This window comes from Fukomys damarensis, unplaced genomic scaffold, assembly GCF_012274545.1.
Source record: "Fukomys damarensis isolate Sample0158 unplaced genomic scaffold, DMR_v1.0_HiC HiC_scaffold_5, whole genome shotgun sequence".
Classification (NCBI taxonomy): Eukaryota; Metazoa; Chordata; class Mammalia; order Rodentia; family Bathyergidae; genus Fukomys; species Fukomys damarensis.
The window spans coordinates 40,008,893-40,024,833 of record NW_022900917.1 but is presented as its reverse complement, the minus strand read 5'-3'; the positions used below and the strand labels follow the sequence as shown (position 1 = coordinate 40,024,833).

Below are 15,941 nucleotides of genomic sequence, written 5' to 3'. Positions count from 1 at the left end.
CTGGAATTTTATATACTGGAATATTGCAAATGAGCTGCACTGTATCCTTTAAGGTAATATTCAAGGACTCATGAATTTGTGTGTAGGGATGGGAGGGGAGAATTATGCGCTGGTTAATGTCATAAAATATTTAATGTTCTCCACAAAAGGTTTAAATGCATCAAGATTTATGGAACTGTAAAACAATTTGAAGATAGAGTCTCAAACAACAATCCAAGCAAAATAAGACCTCTACCTCTGAAGCTCAGATATTTAGTTGCCGAAACAGGCACATATATAAGTAGTTAATATTTATCAGGCTGTTTTATGGGAATTGCATATCTTAAATGAATTTAATTTTTCAACATAGGCCAGGAAACTGGCTGCTATCACTATCCTTGTTTATAGACAGTAAGAAAGAAATGGAAGGTTTAAGAAACTTGTTCACAGTCATGGGATAGATAACTAGCAGGTACACAGTTCAAACCATGGCTGGCTCAAGAATCTCAGCTCTTTACCACAGTAGCTTCTCCAGGTAAAGTGTGAGTGAGGGATAATATAACTGAGCTCCTAAAAAGAAAGGTAGTACCTGGACTGAATATTGAAAAATGAGTAAGACTGACAGAAGGCCTTTGAGGCAAAGATCATTTCAAGGAAAGCCAGCAGTAGGGAAAAATGTACCAGGACTGGTCAAAGAATGTGCTGGAAACTTAATTCCCAAATTCACACATTGAAGGTACAGTATTTGAAGATGGAGCCATTGAGAGGTAATTAGAATTATCATCTTTTTTTTTTCTTGGTACCAGGTATCAAACTCAGGACCTTGCACTTGTGGGGCAGGTGCTGTGCTGCTGAGCTACATCCCCAGTCCAAGGATTAGGTGAAGTCATGAAGGTGTTAGTGGCTTTGTAAGAAGTGGAGGAGACTTAAGCTAGCACACTTACTCTGATTTGACATGTGATGTCCTCCATTATGTTATCATGCAGCAAGTAGACTTTCACCTTTGGACTTCCCAGGCTCCAGAACTGCGAGTCAAATAAACCTGTAGTCTTTAATAATTACCCAGTCTCAAGTATTTTGTTACAGCTACAGAAAATGGACTAAGACCGAAGATCAGCAGATAAATGTGACTCCTCTGTTTCAGGTAGGAGGGAGAAAGATGAGAAAGCAGGATGACACCAGATTTCAAAGACTCCAAGTGACAGGCTAAGGAATGTGGGTCTCTTTTTTTCAAAAAATGCAATGAAATGTCAAATGAGACAGCTTCTGCTAAGAGAAATGACAGAATTACACCCACAGAAATTGAGAAGAATAAAATGAGGTGTGAAGAGCAAATTGAGAGTCAGGAAGACTGATAGGTCTACTCCTTTCTGAATGTTGTGAGAAAGGCAGTTATGTCAAGACAGCAGATCATTTTCATCCTGCAAGTCTAGCTGGTCACCTCGTAGAAGCTTTCCAGGATGATACTTGAAGAGTTTGTAGGCTGCCTACAAGTTCATGTAGCCAGGTTTGAACCATCTGGCCACGTCTATGTCTTCCCTGGATAGAGAAAGGTAAGGGCATTCTGGCTCAAAAACAGCACTGGTGTCCTCTCTGTTCTGGATGCTGGCCACACCACCAGCTTGCCTTTTTGCTCCCAAAGCCTACATTTATTAAAACCCATTACCCAGAGCCTTGGGCTCATTCACACAATTCAAAAAGGTCATTTTATGTTTATCTAATTTTCCTCCATCCTTTCCTGGTGCTTATGTTTCTGCACATGCTCAAAGTCTGTTCTAGAGAATGGAACTTGTTTACATGACTCAGACTTGTAAAGTCTAAGTGGAAGGCACAGGGTGCACCTGTGGGAAAGCTCACCTTTTTTGCTCCTTGTTCTTCCTCCACACCATCCCCTATAACAACGTATACCACTTTTCTTCCAAACCTTTGAATTATCCTCTCAAAACAGCTTTCTTTTCCTAATGAACAAAAATAAATTATAGAAAATACAAAGTTTGGGTATCCCGGTACAGTAGTGTGGAACATTTTATATACAATGTTATATAAAATACTTTCTTCATGCTTCTGATGCAACACTATCCCACTTAGGAACTAGTGCCCCTTGGGCAGTAGGTGAAATAGCACAATGAATTTAAAATTGTAAATGAATTACCAATGTAGTACCCTGTCCCATGGAAACTGACAGTTTACATATTGTTTTCCCAAGCAGTTATTTATCAAAAAGTAGGATCTAGTCAATCCCAGTATAATAATTGGAAGAAAAGTTTTGTTTTGCATTAATATGCTTTTTTCCCCCTACAAGCTGAGACTAACAAAGGCATGCAATCCTGGCAAACATTTTAACTTGATTTAAGAAATATTTCATAATATATCAACCTCTGAAAATAATATTCCATCCAAAGACCATTGAGAATGATTTAAAAAATAAGTGGACTTGGTTTTGCTAGAACAAGGAAAAACAAACAGTGGAATTAGTTTATCCCTTCATTTTTCAGGTTGAATTAAAGACCTTCAAAGCCTAATGCATTTACTGGAAATACTCTCATAAAACTCATCCAGAAATGAATATCAGGTAATTTGGGGTGCTATACTCAGATCCTGTCCACTTCACCCAGGCATCTCATGTTCAATAAAGCACTTTCCTAGAGGAAAAGTGGGATAAAGGTAACAGAACACCTTTATCTGTCTACTATCTTTCCCATGTCGTGACTTAGTTTGGGCTTCCGTGGAGGCTAAACTGTCAGCACATCCCTGCACTTAATGCAGCCTTTGTATCTTCTTAGAGAAGAACCTGGTGTTCCAAGTCGAGGGCTGCCAATGGGGTTATTTTAATGGACAATGGGACAGTTTATAGTTTTCAAATGTGAATGGTTGAGTGGGGCCTGCACCTCTTTCAAATAAGCATCAGGTATACACATGAACAAATTGCTTGTTTGCTTAAACAAATGCCTGCTTTATATTTGTATTTTGCACTAAATCTCTCATTTGCATGGGACAGAATGAAATAGAGCCAGCCTTATTCAAAGGATGCCATTTCAATGCTACTGTAGTTGTGCATTAAACTGTAAAACATCAAATCACTTTAAGAAACAAATTCAAAATGTACAACCAAACACATGTCATGAAACTCTTTCCCTCCTTATGGAAAGATGTGTGTTTTTGTGGTTTCCTTTTCATAGAAAACAGAAGGTAAATATATTTAAAGATGAAGTTTTGACAGATTCAAATAAAATTCTTGCCTCTGTACTGTCTCCTTCATTGTACATTTTTGGTCATGTAGAAATGTTTCACAATAAAGATTAAGAAAATGAAGGTGACATTAATTCATTAGAAGTCATAGACAGATTATTCACTCTTTTGAATCCATTTTTCTTGAAAGTGTCATAGTTCTGCTAACTATAACGCCATTCCTCTCCTATGACATTGGCATTTGTCTCCAGGGAAAATTCCTGGGTTTTTTGCGCCGATCTCCATATAACTCTAATCTGATGGCACCATCAACAATAATTACCAGAATTTCAATCTCTACTTTACTTATTAAAATATAGAAAAATGAGGACCTACCACTGATTTTGAGATAATTTCTACCACATTATCTTAATTCTAATTTTTGTTTTGTACTGCAAAAAATACATCCAGTATTTCAAACAAGATGCTCTTTAAAAATAATGCTTACTGAATTATTATTGTAATTTCCTATGTTTCCATTTTCAAATTATAAGGGATTAAACTTTAATGCATTTGACATGTAATATACTACATGTACTTTTCTTTTGAGAAACTAACACTAACTCCTTATACTATGTGCTCCTTTGGAATTTGTCCCAACTTTCATGTGCTGATAAGCCTTACCACAATCTCAGTTTATAAAACATGGTATATTTCCTGTTTATTGATATGGATGAAAATAGAATTAACATGACTTAAGCCTATCTCTCTTTCGAGAAAATGTAAAATTTCAGGTTATAATGGGCTACCAGGAATTTATTCTATTTGGTATATTCTTTTCATTTTCTAAGTATTTTCCAGTATTCTACTCTTGGTCTTTTGGGGAAGTACAGGTCATCCTCAAAGTCCGGATATGTATGTTTCCAATTTTAGAGGTCTACCTGAGTACCCCACAAATTCTTCTTACTCAACATTGATATGATTAAATCTGATTTTCCCACCAGTTAATCATGTCACTACTTACTTGGGTGTCTAAAAGAAAACCCTTTGTTAGCCTTCTTCACAATAGGTATTTATTTTTTCATTTCATTCCTGACCATTTTTGAGTACTTCCTATGATCTGGCCACTAGAACCATTGTTGTGAACAAAACAGACATATACAGTACAGTCCTCAAGTATATTAAAGTCTGGTGAGGAAATCATACTATAAACAATCACCCAAGTAATTCTATGGGGATCATTTACTCAACCCTTGGGGGAAGTAAAAGAGTGCAAAGAGATGGAAATTAGACCTACAGGGATTCTGTTTTTACCCCTTTTTCTTTAAGTGGAGTTGAGAAGGTGGTGTCCATCATTCCCTCCATTTGAGTACCTATTCTCCTCCCTGTGGACTTGCTAAAGCTACATTCCATTTCCATGGGATCTGTACATGAGCCACTCAGGACCATTCAAGTGCCTCATCCCTGTGGATGCTAAAGCTACATTCCATTTCCATGGGATCTGTACATGAGCCACTCAGGACCACTCAAGTGCCTCAATAGAGAACACATTTTAAGTTCTCTGCTCTTTTGATCTTAGTAACACATCTGCTTGGTAAACTCCTATGTGTCCTTTTATACCCAGCTTAAATGTCATGTTGTTCCTCCCCTTCCACTGACACTTGCTTCTGCTACCTCTTGGTGGGGAGTGAGTCCTTCCTTGTTATGTATGCGTTCAGGCACTTAGCACAGCACTGAGGATATAGGAAGGAGTCTTGAGCTGGGATTCAGACACAAGCATTCACTTGAATAACTCAGTCTCAGAGCTTTAACCATCTCATGTGTAAAATGTAAAAGCCAACTACAATGTGTAAAATGCTTAGTATACTCTGGATATCTAGTAGATACCTGATAAATGTGTACTTACACATTGCATTATAATAGGGACTACAGTTAATTAGATGTCTGCTTCCCCCAGAAGGGTCATGTCTTTTCACTGTCACTTTTATTCTGTCTCAGTTTATTTTCTAACTAAATCTCATATGTGTGTTCCCCAACTATGTTTCCTTCTCTCTCTCTCTCTCTCTCTCTCTCTCTCTCTTTTTTTGGTACCAGGGATCAAACTTGGATCCTTGCACTTGTGAGGCAGGCACTGGAACCACCGAGTTAAATCCCTGGCCACCTTCTTATTTTCTTTATATTTTTATGACTTCAGCTACATAGATTATTCTTATTCATCCAATTTTCTGATGTTGTTAGTATCCTGAAAAGAATACTTTTTATGATTGCCTTTCATTTTTACTGAAGGACAAGAGCTGATCTACAAACAAAACAAAAATCAGCATAGCTCACCTATTTTAGTTGCACTGTAAATATTTTCTATTGGAAAAACAATTCCTAATCCATATAGCAGGACTTTTGCCAAGGCTGGGATGAGCTGAGTAGTTGTTACTAAAATATTCACACAGTTCGTCCTATGAGAACAGAAAGAAAAAGACTGTTGAAAAATAAATCTCCAAAATGAACACACATGAGCAGTGCCCATGTCCTGGCAAAGGCTCCCAGAGCGCCTCACCGGGAGTGAATGAGCGAGAGAGCTTTCAGGGCCAGGGTCAACCAGGAGTCAGTCAGTGCTTCGATCTCTGCCCTCAGCTGCAGCCAGGCCTCCCGCTTCGCTGGGCCCAGCAGACCTGTGGGTTCAAAGTTACACATGAGCATATAAGCAGTTGCCTTGCTGATACAACTCTGGTTTTACAAATGATGAACACCTGATGGAACTTCTTCCACCACCTCCAAGCTTTATAGTACTTCTCACACATTATCATTCAGCTGACAAATGCATCTTTAGTTTACAATGAACATTTACTGACTTGGCCTTCCTGGCGTCTCTCCTTCTTTGGCAGAGGCCTTCTAGTTCTCCATTCCTCTAACCAGGCAGTTTGGGAAAGCTGACTCTACCTTCTGGCTGCCAGAGTAGATGTGTGACCTTGCCTGGGCCAGTGATTCTGTCCTGAAGCTTTTGCTGACTCTATGGAAAGATGTCTGTCCCACCTTGTGGAGGTGCTAAACAGCAGGATATAGACATGGATCTTCTGGGGGTCATTTTGCCATCTTTTGGGAGAGACTGACTTAGGGGGATTCCTACCCAAAGAAAAGTATAGGTCTTCCTGGCAGTATTATTTGATCATCTAGACATATCCATGCTAGAAAACATCACCATCCCTACATTATTAATAAGTGAACATATTCTCTCTCAAGCTAATGCTATTTTGACCACTGTGAAAAGATACAAGCCAATGCAAGCATCTGCCCAGCAGAAAGAGTGTAGCACCCCGTCTCATGATTTGGGCAAGAGTTGCTAAGCCCACTTTGCTGGGAGGACAACTGAATGTTAGAAATGTCAAGGAACTTGCCCTGGGTCACAGCACTGAATAACAACCCAAGTCAGCTAGTTCTAAATCACAAGAGAATAATTTCCAGGGGAATGAAACTGCCCTACAAAACCTATTCTATCCAAAACAGTGACCCAAAAGTGAGTGGTACTTTTAGAATTTTCACTAGAGTGTCTCAACGTGCCCCTAAGGTGTTGGTGGTAGTCACTTGCCTCCCACATTGTTTTTGTAGGTGTTGTAGATCTCCTTTACTCGTCTGTAGCGGAAGGCCAGCTTTCTCATCCAGTCCACGCCACCCCTGACACCGGTGGCCAAGCATAAATTAGCACTGGTGGCTGCAGCGGGAAAGCCATCTGTTCCAAAGTTATATGTGCTATTTAGATGCAAGAAAAGCCCAAAGTTAACCAAACAGAAAATTCATCTTAGTTAGTGGAACAATTAAGCTACAAAAAGGAAATGATCAGCTCTCGTTTCCATGTGCTCACCTCAGGTCTTGGCCATTATCATCTGAAGAAACATCATCTATATGAACTTGGTCACATTCCTAAAATGCAATTAAAATGACACATGTCAGTTTTAAAAGATGGGTTAAAAACAGTTTTTATTAGAAACACCCTAATTGGAGGGTCTTTCAACTACGTTGATCAGTAGGTGGCAGTCTTGTTAAATTGACATTTTTAACTTTTGGGGTCTTTTTCAAAGAAAAAAGAAATGCCATCAACAACTACTGTTATTCAGCTTCAGAAAACACATTTTTGTGTTTAGAAAGGAAAATGATTGAAAGCAATTAGCATATGTGTTCCATAAACCTCAGGTACCTTAAGACATCATGCTGCTCGAAGCTGATTCAGTCAGTGTCTAAGCATAACTGAAACCAGACATTTTGGTAAATGTAACATGCTACAAAAAAAATTAAACCTGATGCTAACTGCCAATGAAATTATGACCTCTGATTGCTGTTGAGCCACACACCAACACAGCCTGAGGCCAGTGTGTTGAGAAGCCCAGACAAAAAATCTGTTACTGGTTTGCCATTTATTTGAGAGATGAGTGTTTTATTCCATGTGTCTGTGCACATGCATGCATGTAGGATTAACAACAAAAAAAGCCCGAGATACTTCAAAACCTAAATAAAAATAACCACACACTGTTTTTAATATTTTTCTAAACCTCTTTACTGTTGCTCTTTTTACCGTTTCACTAGTATTACGTATTCACTTTAAATATTGGATTTATGAGTTTATTATTAGCATAAAGTCCTTTTGAAAAGACCTGCGTTTGAAATCGTGGGCAGCATGGGAAGTGTTTAGAAGAGCAGATCATAACCGGACAGAGGGGATGCTCATGCACCTGTTTGCACAGGAGTCCTTACACGGCACTAGCCCAGCCCAGGCATGTCTGGGGGAAAAGCAGGCATGAGTTAAACATCCGAGGCAAGAGTGAAGGCGCACGGAAGACAGAGTAAGGTGTCTAGTCCAGAAACTAGGAGCACACACGCTTGGCATGCCTTCATATTTTAGTCATCTTCTTCCTCTGAATTCAGCTTCCGAGACCTTTATTATACTTATTTCCATTACGGTTTTAGTTAAAAAACATTATTAAAAAGAAACTCTCAGTCACACTTCTTGTCCTTGGAAAGGTTCTTTTGACCAGGGCTTTGATCAGATTTCAGAGTTAATTTTATAAAATGTAACCTCTTTCTCTAGCACTCAGCATCTAACTCTAACAAAGAGGACGTATTTTAAATTGCCACCGTCAATAGGTGCATTTTTATGTTCCCAGTTCCTTCTGAACAAATTCTTCCCTCTCCTTGGATTTGTGAGGAAGGGAGCAGGAGATAGAAGTGGAAAGAAACTCAAACCAGCTGTTCCTTAACAGAATTAAAATCACGACCCCCCCCAACCTCTTCTCCAAAGCATCTATTTTCCAGGCAGCCCTCTCCCAGCATGCAGCAAGTTCCAAGGAGGAAAAGACTTTGACCTTGTAACCCTCCCCTGCTCTCCCGAGGTCTATAACCTCAGATAAGAAAGAAGGAAAAGCAGATTTGGGAACCCTCACATGCTGACTGTGAATTTAACATTTGTAAAATGGGTCATTCTTGGAAAACATGGTCAGGAACTTCTCAGAGCGAACAATTTCATCTTATTTTAGTACACATTGGTAATTATTTGTGTTTTCAACACCACATTTATTCTTCTTTTAACAGGATATTAGGAAGAAATTTCTGTTAACTAGAAAATTTTATGTTGTTTGTAAGCTACTGTTTTAGAGCCTGTAGTTAGTGTAAACAAAAGGAGGGAAGGAAAGAAGGGGGAGGGGTGAGAAAAAAGAAATGTAAAGAAAGAGAAAAGAAGGCATCGGCCATGGCCATCTACCCTGGAGGAGAAATGTTCTTTCTTGGGGGAAGGAGCAGAAAAGAGGAAGTTGGGACTAGAAGAGGAAAAGATATATTTAAAAAAAAAAAAAAAGAATTTAATTCAAGAAATGAAAGCTGACTTGGAATTCCCAAATTAACTTTAAGGGTGGGAAGAGTTTAGACAGGCAGGGTGTTGTGATGTTTTAAACTACAGCAATTTGGTTGTCAGTCCCACCTCTAGCAGTCGAGACCTAATCTTCTAACACTGTAAATGGCCCCACTGTTGCCACTGCTCTTCCACACCCTGTATTTGTTTTTTTCCTGCTAGTTTATTTATTTAAAGCTTATTGTTCCCATTTGAAGAATACTTCCTATCTTAGTTAGCTCTAATTAAGTGTCAACAGCTCTAGGCTTTTACTCCCAGAGAGCAAACTCACTCACAGTGACTTGATTAAAGCCAAGTTTGGTGTGATGGCAACAAGGAAACTTTACCATTCCTTCTTTATCAGATGAATTTTTGTAGAATACCTTTAATGAAATGAGACTGAAAACCGGGCCTAATTAGAACCTTCAAGAGTGAAAAAATCATTAAAATGTCTATGTAAAATGTATTTATGGAAGTGTTGCTCATCTCAAAGAACAATAGAAAAATACACTGCACAAACTTAAGTATATAAAATACACAAGAAATAAATGTGTGAGATTACAAACAATGGTGTACTTATGCTTTCTTAAATGTTTCAAAAATCTTGACGAGACAGTAATATTACTCTGATTATCTATGAAACATTTATTTCCAAAAGAGAATACTAAGACCCTATGATATTTCCCAACAGAGCTGCGGAATGTGCTCACTTGTCCCATGTGTGTTCATTCTCCAGTTAGCCACAGTGGCTACCCTAATGTCGTTCACATGTTCTGAAACTCGGTGTCCTACAAGACGAACTTCTGCTCTTCAGAAGCCACCTAGGTTTTTTGTCTTAAGAGTCTAATTTTAGGTTTTCATTTTTGCCTTCTAGACTTGGTTGGTTTTTACTCTCCAGATTTGTTTTAAACCCAGACAAAAAGGTAACCATGGAGGAGAGCAGGATCTGGTTTAAGAACCTCTAGCTGTAAGCAGGAGGGGCCCGGACCCTTGAAGACAACAGCAGTAAAAAATCACAAAGGCATCACAAGATCCTGTGGACACACAACACAAAAGTGGAAGCTTAATCAATTTTCAGGTGCCAAAATATATTCTTAGAAACCATGATTTTGAGTTTATCACGCAGAGTATGGAACATATAGGATTCCATAGGAAAATGAATTTTTATTGCAAAATGGATTATGCTGAAAATGTACTTTTGAAATAAACTTCCAAAAAGTACATGCTATGAAATCATTACTATATTAAGAGCTGGCTAAATGGTGCAGGCTTAGCTTAGAAAGGGGCTTATTCACTAGTGTCAGATTATCTATGAGGAGGCTTTTGTCTTCTAGGTATTGTTCTGTATGGTGAGGACACAGCATTTAACCCCATAGGCAAAACATTTTACCACCTTGGAATTAATATTCTAATGGAGGAGATGCACAAACAAGGAAACATGCAATATGTACGTTATGTCTAATAGAGGTACTGCTAAGAAAAAACATGTCAGGGGAGAGGGAATATGCATTGCCAAGTATTTGGGGAAAGAGCCTTATAGGAAAAGGAAAGAGTAAGTTTGGAGATCCCAAGGCAGGAGGGAAGGACCAGGGAGAGAACTACTGAACTGGGTTTGCAGGTCACAGCAAGGAGCTGGTGTGGACAAGTTATCCGTCTCTGCCCAAGGGACTTGGAGCAGGAAAGAAGTTGATTAACTTCATAGTGATTACTTGTAATTGTGACAGATGTGGCAGAATCTCACTGGGATCCAAATGAACACTAGTGGCTGGACATTGCAAACTTCTGAAGTACTGAGGTTTGATTTTGTTCCCTTTTGTGACTACTATAATCAAACAGACCAACAGTGGTGTGCTAGATGGTTCACAGCCAATGAGCTGTGGTGTCAGGGACATAGCAGGGTTTGATCTCACATTTGTCCATCCTGATCTCTACATTAGAATAGCTAGAGGACGGGCAGGACAAAGTGGCATTTATTGGACAACCTCTATTCTCTCAAGGAAATAGCCTGCATTTAGAGACTCAGAGGAACACTGGACTGCGTGAAGAGACGCCTAGAAGACCAGAGAAAAGAATTTTGAAGACCTCATTTCTTCTAATGCCACAGACATCAGAATTGGTATGAGAGATAGAAAGAAATCAGGGTATGGGGCAAACACATTTGGTTAATGGCTTTCTGCAGTCTGAGAAGTTTTTTTTTGGTACCAGAGATCAAAATCTGGACCTTAAGCTTGTAAGGCAGGTGGTTGAACCACTGAGCTAAATCCCTGGCTTTCTGGAGGAATGTCATTTTTATATAAGGACTCAGCAACAAGTCAATAGTAGAGAAATGTATGATTATAACTGACATTTTAATTTACCAGAGATCAATCTGGACCTTAAGCTTGTAAGGCAGGTGGTTGAACCACTGAGCTAAATCCCTGGCTTTCTGGAGGAATGTCATTTTTATATAAGGACTCAGCAACAAGTCAATAGTAGAGAAATGTATGATTATAACTGACATTTTAATTTAACCGATTCTGGCATGTATCAAAGAAATTCTATGGAAGAATGGGAGCCAATGCAGAGAAAAGTTGTGACTACCCTTTACCAATAAAATTTTACAATTAACTATGGCACATGCCTGCAACTCTAGCTACTCAGGAGGCTGAAACAGGGGGATCTAGGGTTGAAGGCCAGCCTGGACAACTTAGGAAGACCTTGTTTCAAAATATAAATAAAAAGGAAGCTGGGTGTGGTTGCATATGCCTCTAATCCCAGAACATGGGGAGCTGAGGCAGGAGGATCATGATTTCCAGGCCAGCCGGAGCTACACAGGAAGCTCAAGGCCAGCGTGGACTACAATTGAGATACTGTTCCTCATATATATATATAAATATAATGGCTGTGAGTGTAGCTGAATTATACAGCAATTGCCAGGCACGTATGAACCCCTGGGTTCGATCCCTAATAACATAGAAAACAAAACTGTTAAAGTGTAAGCCCGCTCGCTGTTCCCAACCTGGGGTTCATTCCTCCTTTTTCAGAAGTCCTGATGCATCTGGGGTGATGCTCCACCTTTTGATACTTCATTAGCAAAGTGTCCTAAATAGATACTTTGAATTCCTTGTGGAGCAGATTCTTCCTTCTCCCAAGGCAAGAAACAAACTACTTCAATAAGAACCATTTCCCATACAGACTGAGCATCCCTAATCCAAGAAGCTAATATTGGAAATACTCTCACATCTGAAACTTTCTGAATGCCAGTGTGATGCCACAAGTCAAAAATTCCACACCTGATCCCATGTGATGTGTCACAATCAAAATGCTGCTGTGCTAAAAATACTGTGTAAAGTTACCTCCAGCCTATTTTTATAAAGTGTAAGTGAAATGTAAATGTCCTCGTGTTTAGACTTGGGTCTTATCCCCAAGATTGCATATATGTGAATATTCCAGAATCGGGAGTTTCAAACACTCCTGATCTTGGGTATTTTGGATAAGGGGTACTCAGCCTGTTTTCCCTGTGGATTCCTGCAAAAGTGGGCACATGGTTTCTCTCATTCACACAGATTCCTATTTTTTGTTGAGTTTAATTTATGTTGAAAGTACAACTGTACATAATGTTATAATCCATTTTGCAGATATGAGTAATGAAGACTGAGAAAAGTTGAATGATATAAGTTAAAGGTTGAGACACTATCTTTGATCCCATTACAGATACCTGCTCATTCTATGTTGGTCATGACCAAGGTCCTTTGTGTGTAATCAGTTTGGAGTTTAGGACTCTCCAGTTCCAAAACATTACTCCCCAACACTGGCCCTGGTCCTACTGTGTTTAGCATTTGGTCATGGCCTTCTCTCCCAGCCTGCGGCTTGGATGTGTATCTCTCATCCTCAGGGGCAGGCCCCAATCCTCATGTCATTACCAGGCCCTTAAATGATTTGCACGTCAGAGGGACATCATCCTGAGAGAGAGGCTCTGTGGTACCAGGACTTTGCTGGGGCAGAGAGCACATAAAGGGTATAAGTGTAGGTGGTCACACTGACACAGCACCCTAAGTGGTAGCTTTGAGGCCCAGGGACATGGATCAGGCCAAAGGCACAGCAGAGGGCATTAAAGGAAAACAGACAGCAACCATCCAGGTATGGTGTTGGTTCCCCAGGTCCAAACCTGTTCCCACATGACAAGCTCCTGCAAGCATCTTCCAGACAAATACCACAAACCAAAGCATCAAAAGGTACCACTGCCTGGATTCCCTTCATATGACACAGAGGAGTAAAATTAAAAAATGAGCAAGTTTCAGTTGCTGCTACCGTTACTACTTCAATTACAGCTCATAGACATCTAAGTACTCACAGAGCTAGACTATAAAGTGCTCGTAGGAATGGCCAGGAAGAACGGCTAGCACATGAGGCAGCGGAAGGCCAGGCCTGGTGTTGGGAACAGATAGTACATGGGGTATGAACTATAGCCATTTGGCCAATATGCACTGGCTTTTAGAACCCTGGTGAACTGTTATTCTGCCTTTTTTGGTCCCTCTGTCATTATTCTTGGCATTGCCACTTAAGCTGACCTTTTTCTGATCCATCATCATCTCTGGTCTTCTAGGGGTAGGCCACAGACTTGTTCTTTTGGATCAAGCCCCAGGAATAACTCAGATTTTGTACAGGGGCTCATATGCAAAATATTAAGTTATGGCAGAATTTTTCCACAAATATTTATTCTGCTTTGATACTGTAGTGGTTGTACTTTCCCCCCAAGCCTTTCACTTGTACTGTAATTATATAAAAATACACCATATGATCCAAGCTAGTTTAGGAAAATTAATAAAAGGAATTAAGACAGTCATAATGGAGCTTGTTTTTGTGCCAAGCAGAGTGACGCAATCACCAGCACACTGATGTCCTACACCTCTGAACATGAAACTAAAAACACAGACTTGGAGCAAACCTGAAGCCTCTGAATAAACAGAGAAGCTATGGAATACACTCTGAAGCGGTGTGCATATTATGAAAGGGAACAATATGAAAAAGTTACAAGCATGTTTTTGCAGAAGTTGAGTTACCAAGACCAAATTCTGCAGACTGAGGCTATACTGTCTTTGCTCCATGTTCCAGATTTACCATGAGGAAACGAACACCACACTGCAAGTGAATTGGTTTGATACCTTTCTTTAGAGAGTAAAAGATGGAAGAAAAAAGTCACTGGAGGAGTAGTTATTTTCATTGTCTTGACATTAGCAAGCTTTTTGAGGCCAGCTGGAGTCCACCAAGAAGAGGAAATGGTTGATGGTTTCTTTGTCCCCTCCTACCTGTCTCCTACCTATCCTTAGGCAATTACATCCAGGGCTCTGAACTCTCTGTTCAACTGTACATATATGTGCCTGACACCTTTGAAATCCACAAATTGCTAAAAGCAGCATTCCTTTTACCTCTAAATACGAAAGTTGACACCCAGTACAGGGGGAGTTGCGGTACCTTAGAAACAAAGTCACACCATCTGTCTGGACACTTTATTTTGACTAGTAGTGATCAGCAGTACTCAGCATGTAAACAAGTTGTGTCCGCCGGCAGATCTATCTACACTGTCCATATTCTCAAAGTCTCATCCAGATGGCCTTACAGGGTGGCTTACACATTAGAGTGGCCTTTGGAAATTTCAGACTCCCTAGGCATTTTATAACTTCTTTGAAAAATAAGGTCAAATGGGCATCCTAAAAGCTGTTCTCCTGAGAGAATCTGTGATTCAGAAGTTCTATGGAACAGGAGGGGTCAAGCGACATGGGAAAGATTTGAAGAACCCTGCTTCTAATTAACTGACAATTAGACTTGGCATGTCATGGCCAGCCTCTGCGGTTGAGACATTCTGTCCATGAGTTAGTCAATTTGCAGAAACCAGGCTTTTACTTGAATACAAGTACTTCTCTCTGTTAAAAGAAGCTAATTGACATACTGTGTATTTATACTTATTGGTGTGGAAGAACATGATTACAGTGTGCTTTCTAAAGGTGTGCCTGAGCCTTCACTGCATGATGAAGGAGATGTAATGGAGCTTAGGGGCTGCCGGTGCTCTTCTCTCACCATGGTGAATGCCTACAAGCTCACGGGGCACCCTGCCATGGGGTAGGACAGGTGTGCGATTCACTGCCACTCCGCTCCAGCAGGGCCTGTCTTTCTCTGGTATGTACGTGGTGATCTTCATATTTCCCTTGCTCTCTTTCCATAAGCTTCCTTGCAGGACAAAAGCGTGCACATTATCTGTGGCTAAGGCACAGGCCAGGAAGAACAAAGGGAGTTTTGAAACTTGCCTCAGTCTGTTTGAGAATTTGGGGAAACTGAAATTAAGTAATTAAAACAGACCCAGAAAAATGAATCTTTAAAGCCCTGCTCAAAACTTCCCATTCAGCCTACCACTGGCACTAATTCACATTTTAAATCAATGTTTAGATATCCATATCTGTTATGATAGGAATAGGGTGATACAACTATACAAGGTAATAGGAAAAGAAAACAGAACTTCAAATCTCAGAAACTGAAAAAAGGAATTTCAACATTTTTGAAAGTTGGTAATAAGATACAACTTGTAGAGACACACACTGCTTTATTTTCTATTTCTTATTTATAAAAATAGTGTTTTACTATATTAAATGTTACACTATCCTTTAGGGATTATCTAAGCGAGAGAAATTTTGCTAGAATCATGTGTATGGCAGGAGACATGGTTCTTGTATTAGAAATGCAAAATTTGAATTATAGAAGTTTTAACAAAGGTAAAATATTGGCTATTTTGATCTGATTCTGTTTATACTGATATTCGTAAAATATTTAGAGATAAAAGTTTTTAAAGTGCTTGCTAATTCTATGTTAAGGCAAAGATAATGTTTAAGCTGTGTGCTGGAGTGTGTGTGTGTGTGTGTGTGTATGTATGTATGTATATATATATATA

At 39.5% G+C, this 15,941-nt stretch overlaps 1 protein-coding gene across 15 annotated transcripts in view; it reads right to left on the bottom strand.

Annotated features, from left to right (window-relative positions):
• The window catches only part of Eya1 (EYA transcriptional coactivator and phosphatase 1), a 419,270-nt gene that overhangs the window by 10,687 nt on the left and 392,642 nt on the right, over positions 1–15,941 (bottom strand). For all 15 annotated transcript variants that reach the window (XM_019205234.2, XM_019205233.2, XM_033760575.1 and 12 more), the window contains 5 exons: positions 7,004–7,062; positions 6,731–6,891; positions 5,702–5,816; positions 5,479–5,600; positions 1,837–1,937 (listed from right to left, as the gene is read on the bottom strand). In XM_019205234.2, the coding sequence (XP_019060779.1) occupies positions 1,837–1,937; positions 5,479–5,600; positions 5,702–5,816; positions 6,731–6,891; positions 7,004–7,062 (558 nt within the window). The remainder of the gene's footprint in view (positions 1–1,836; positions 1,938–5,478; positions 5,601–5,701; positions 5,817–6,730; positions 6,892–7,003; positions 7,063–15,941) is intronic.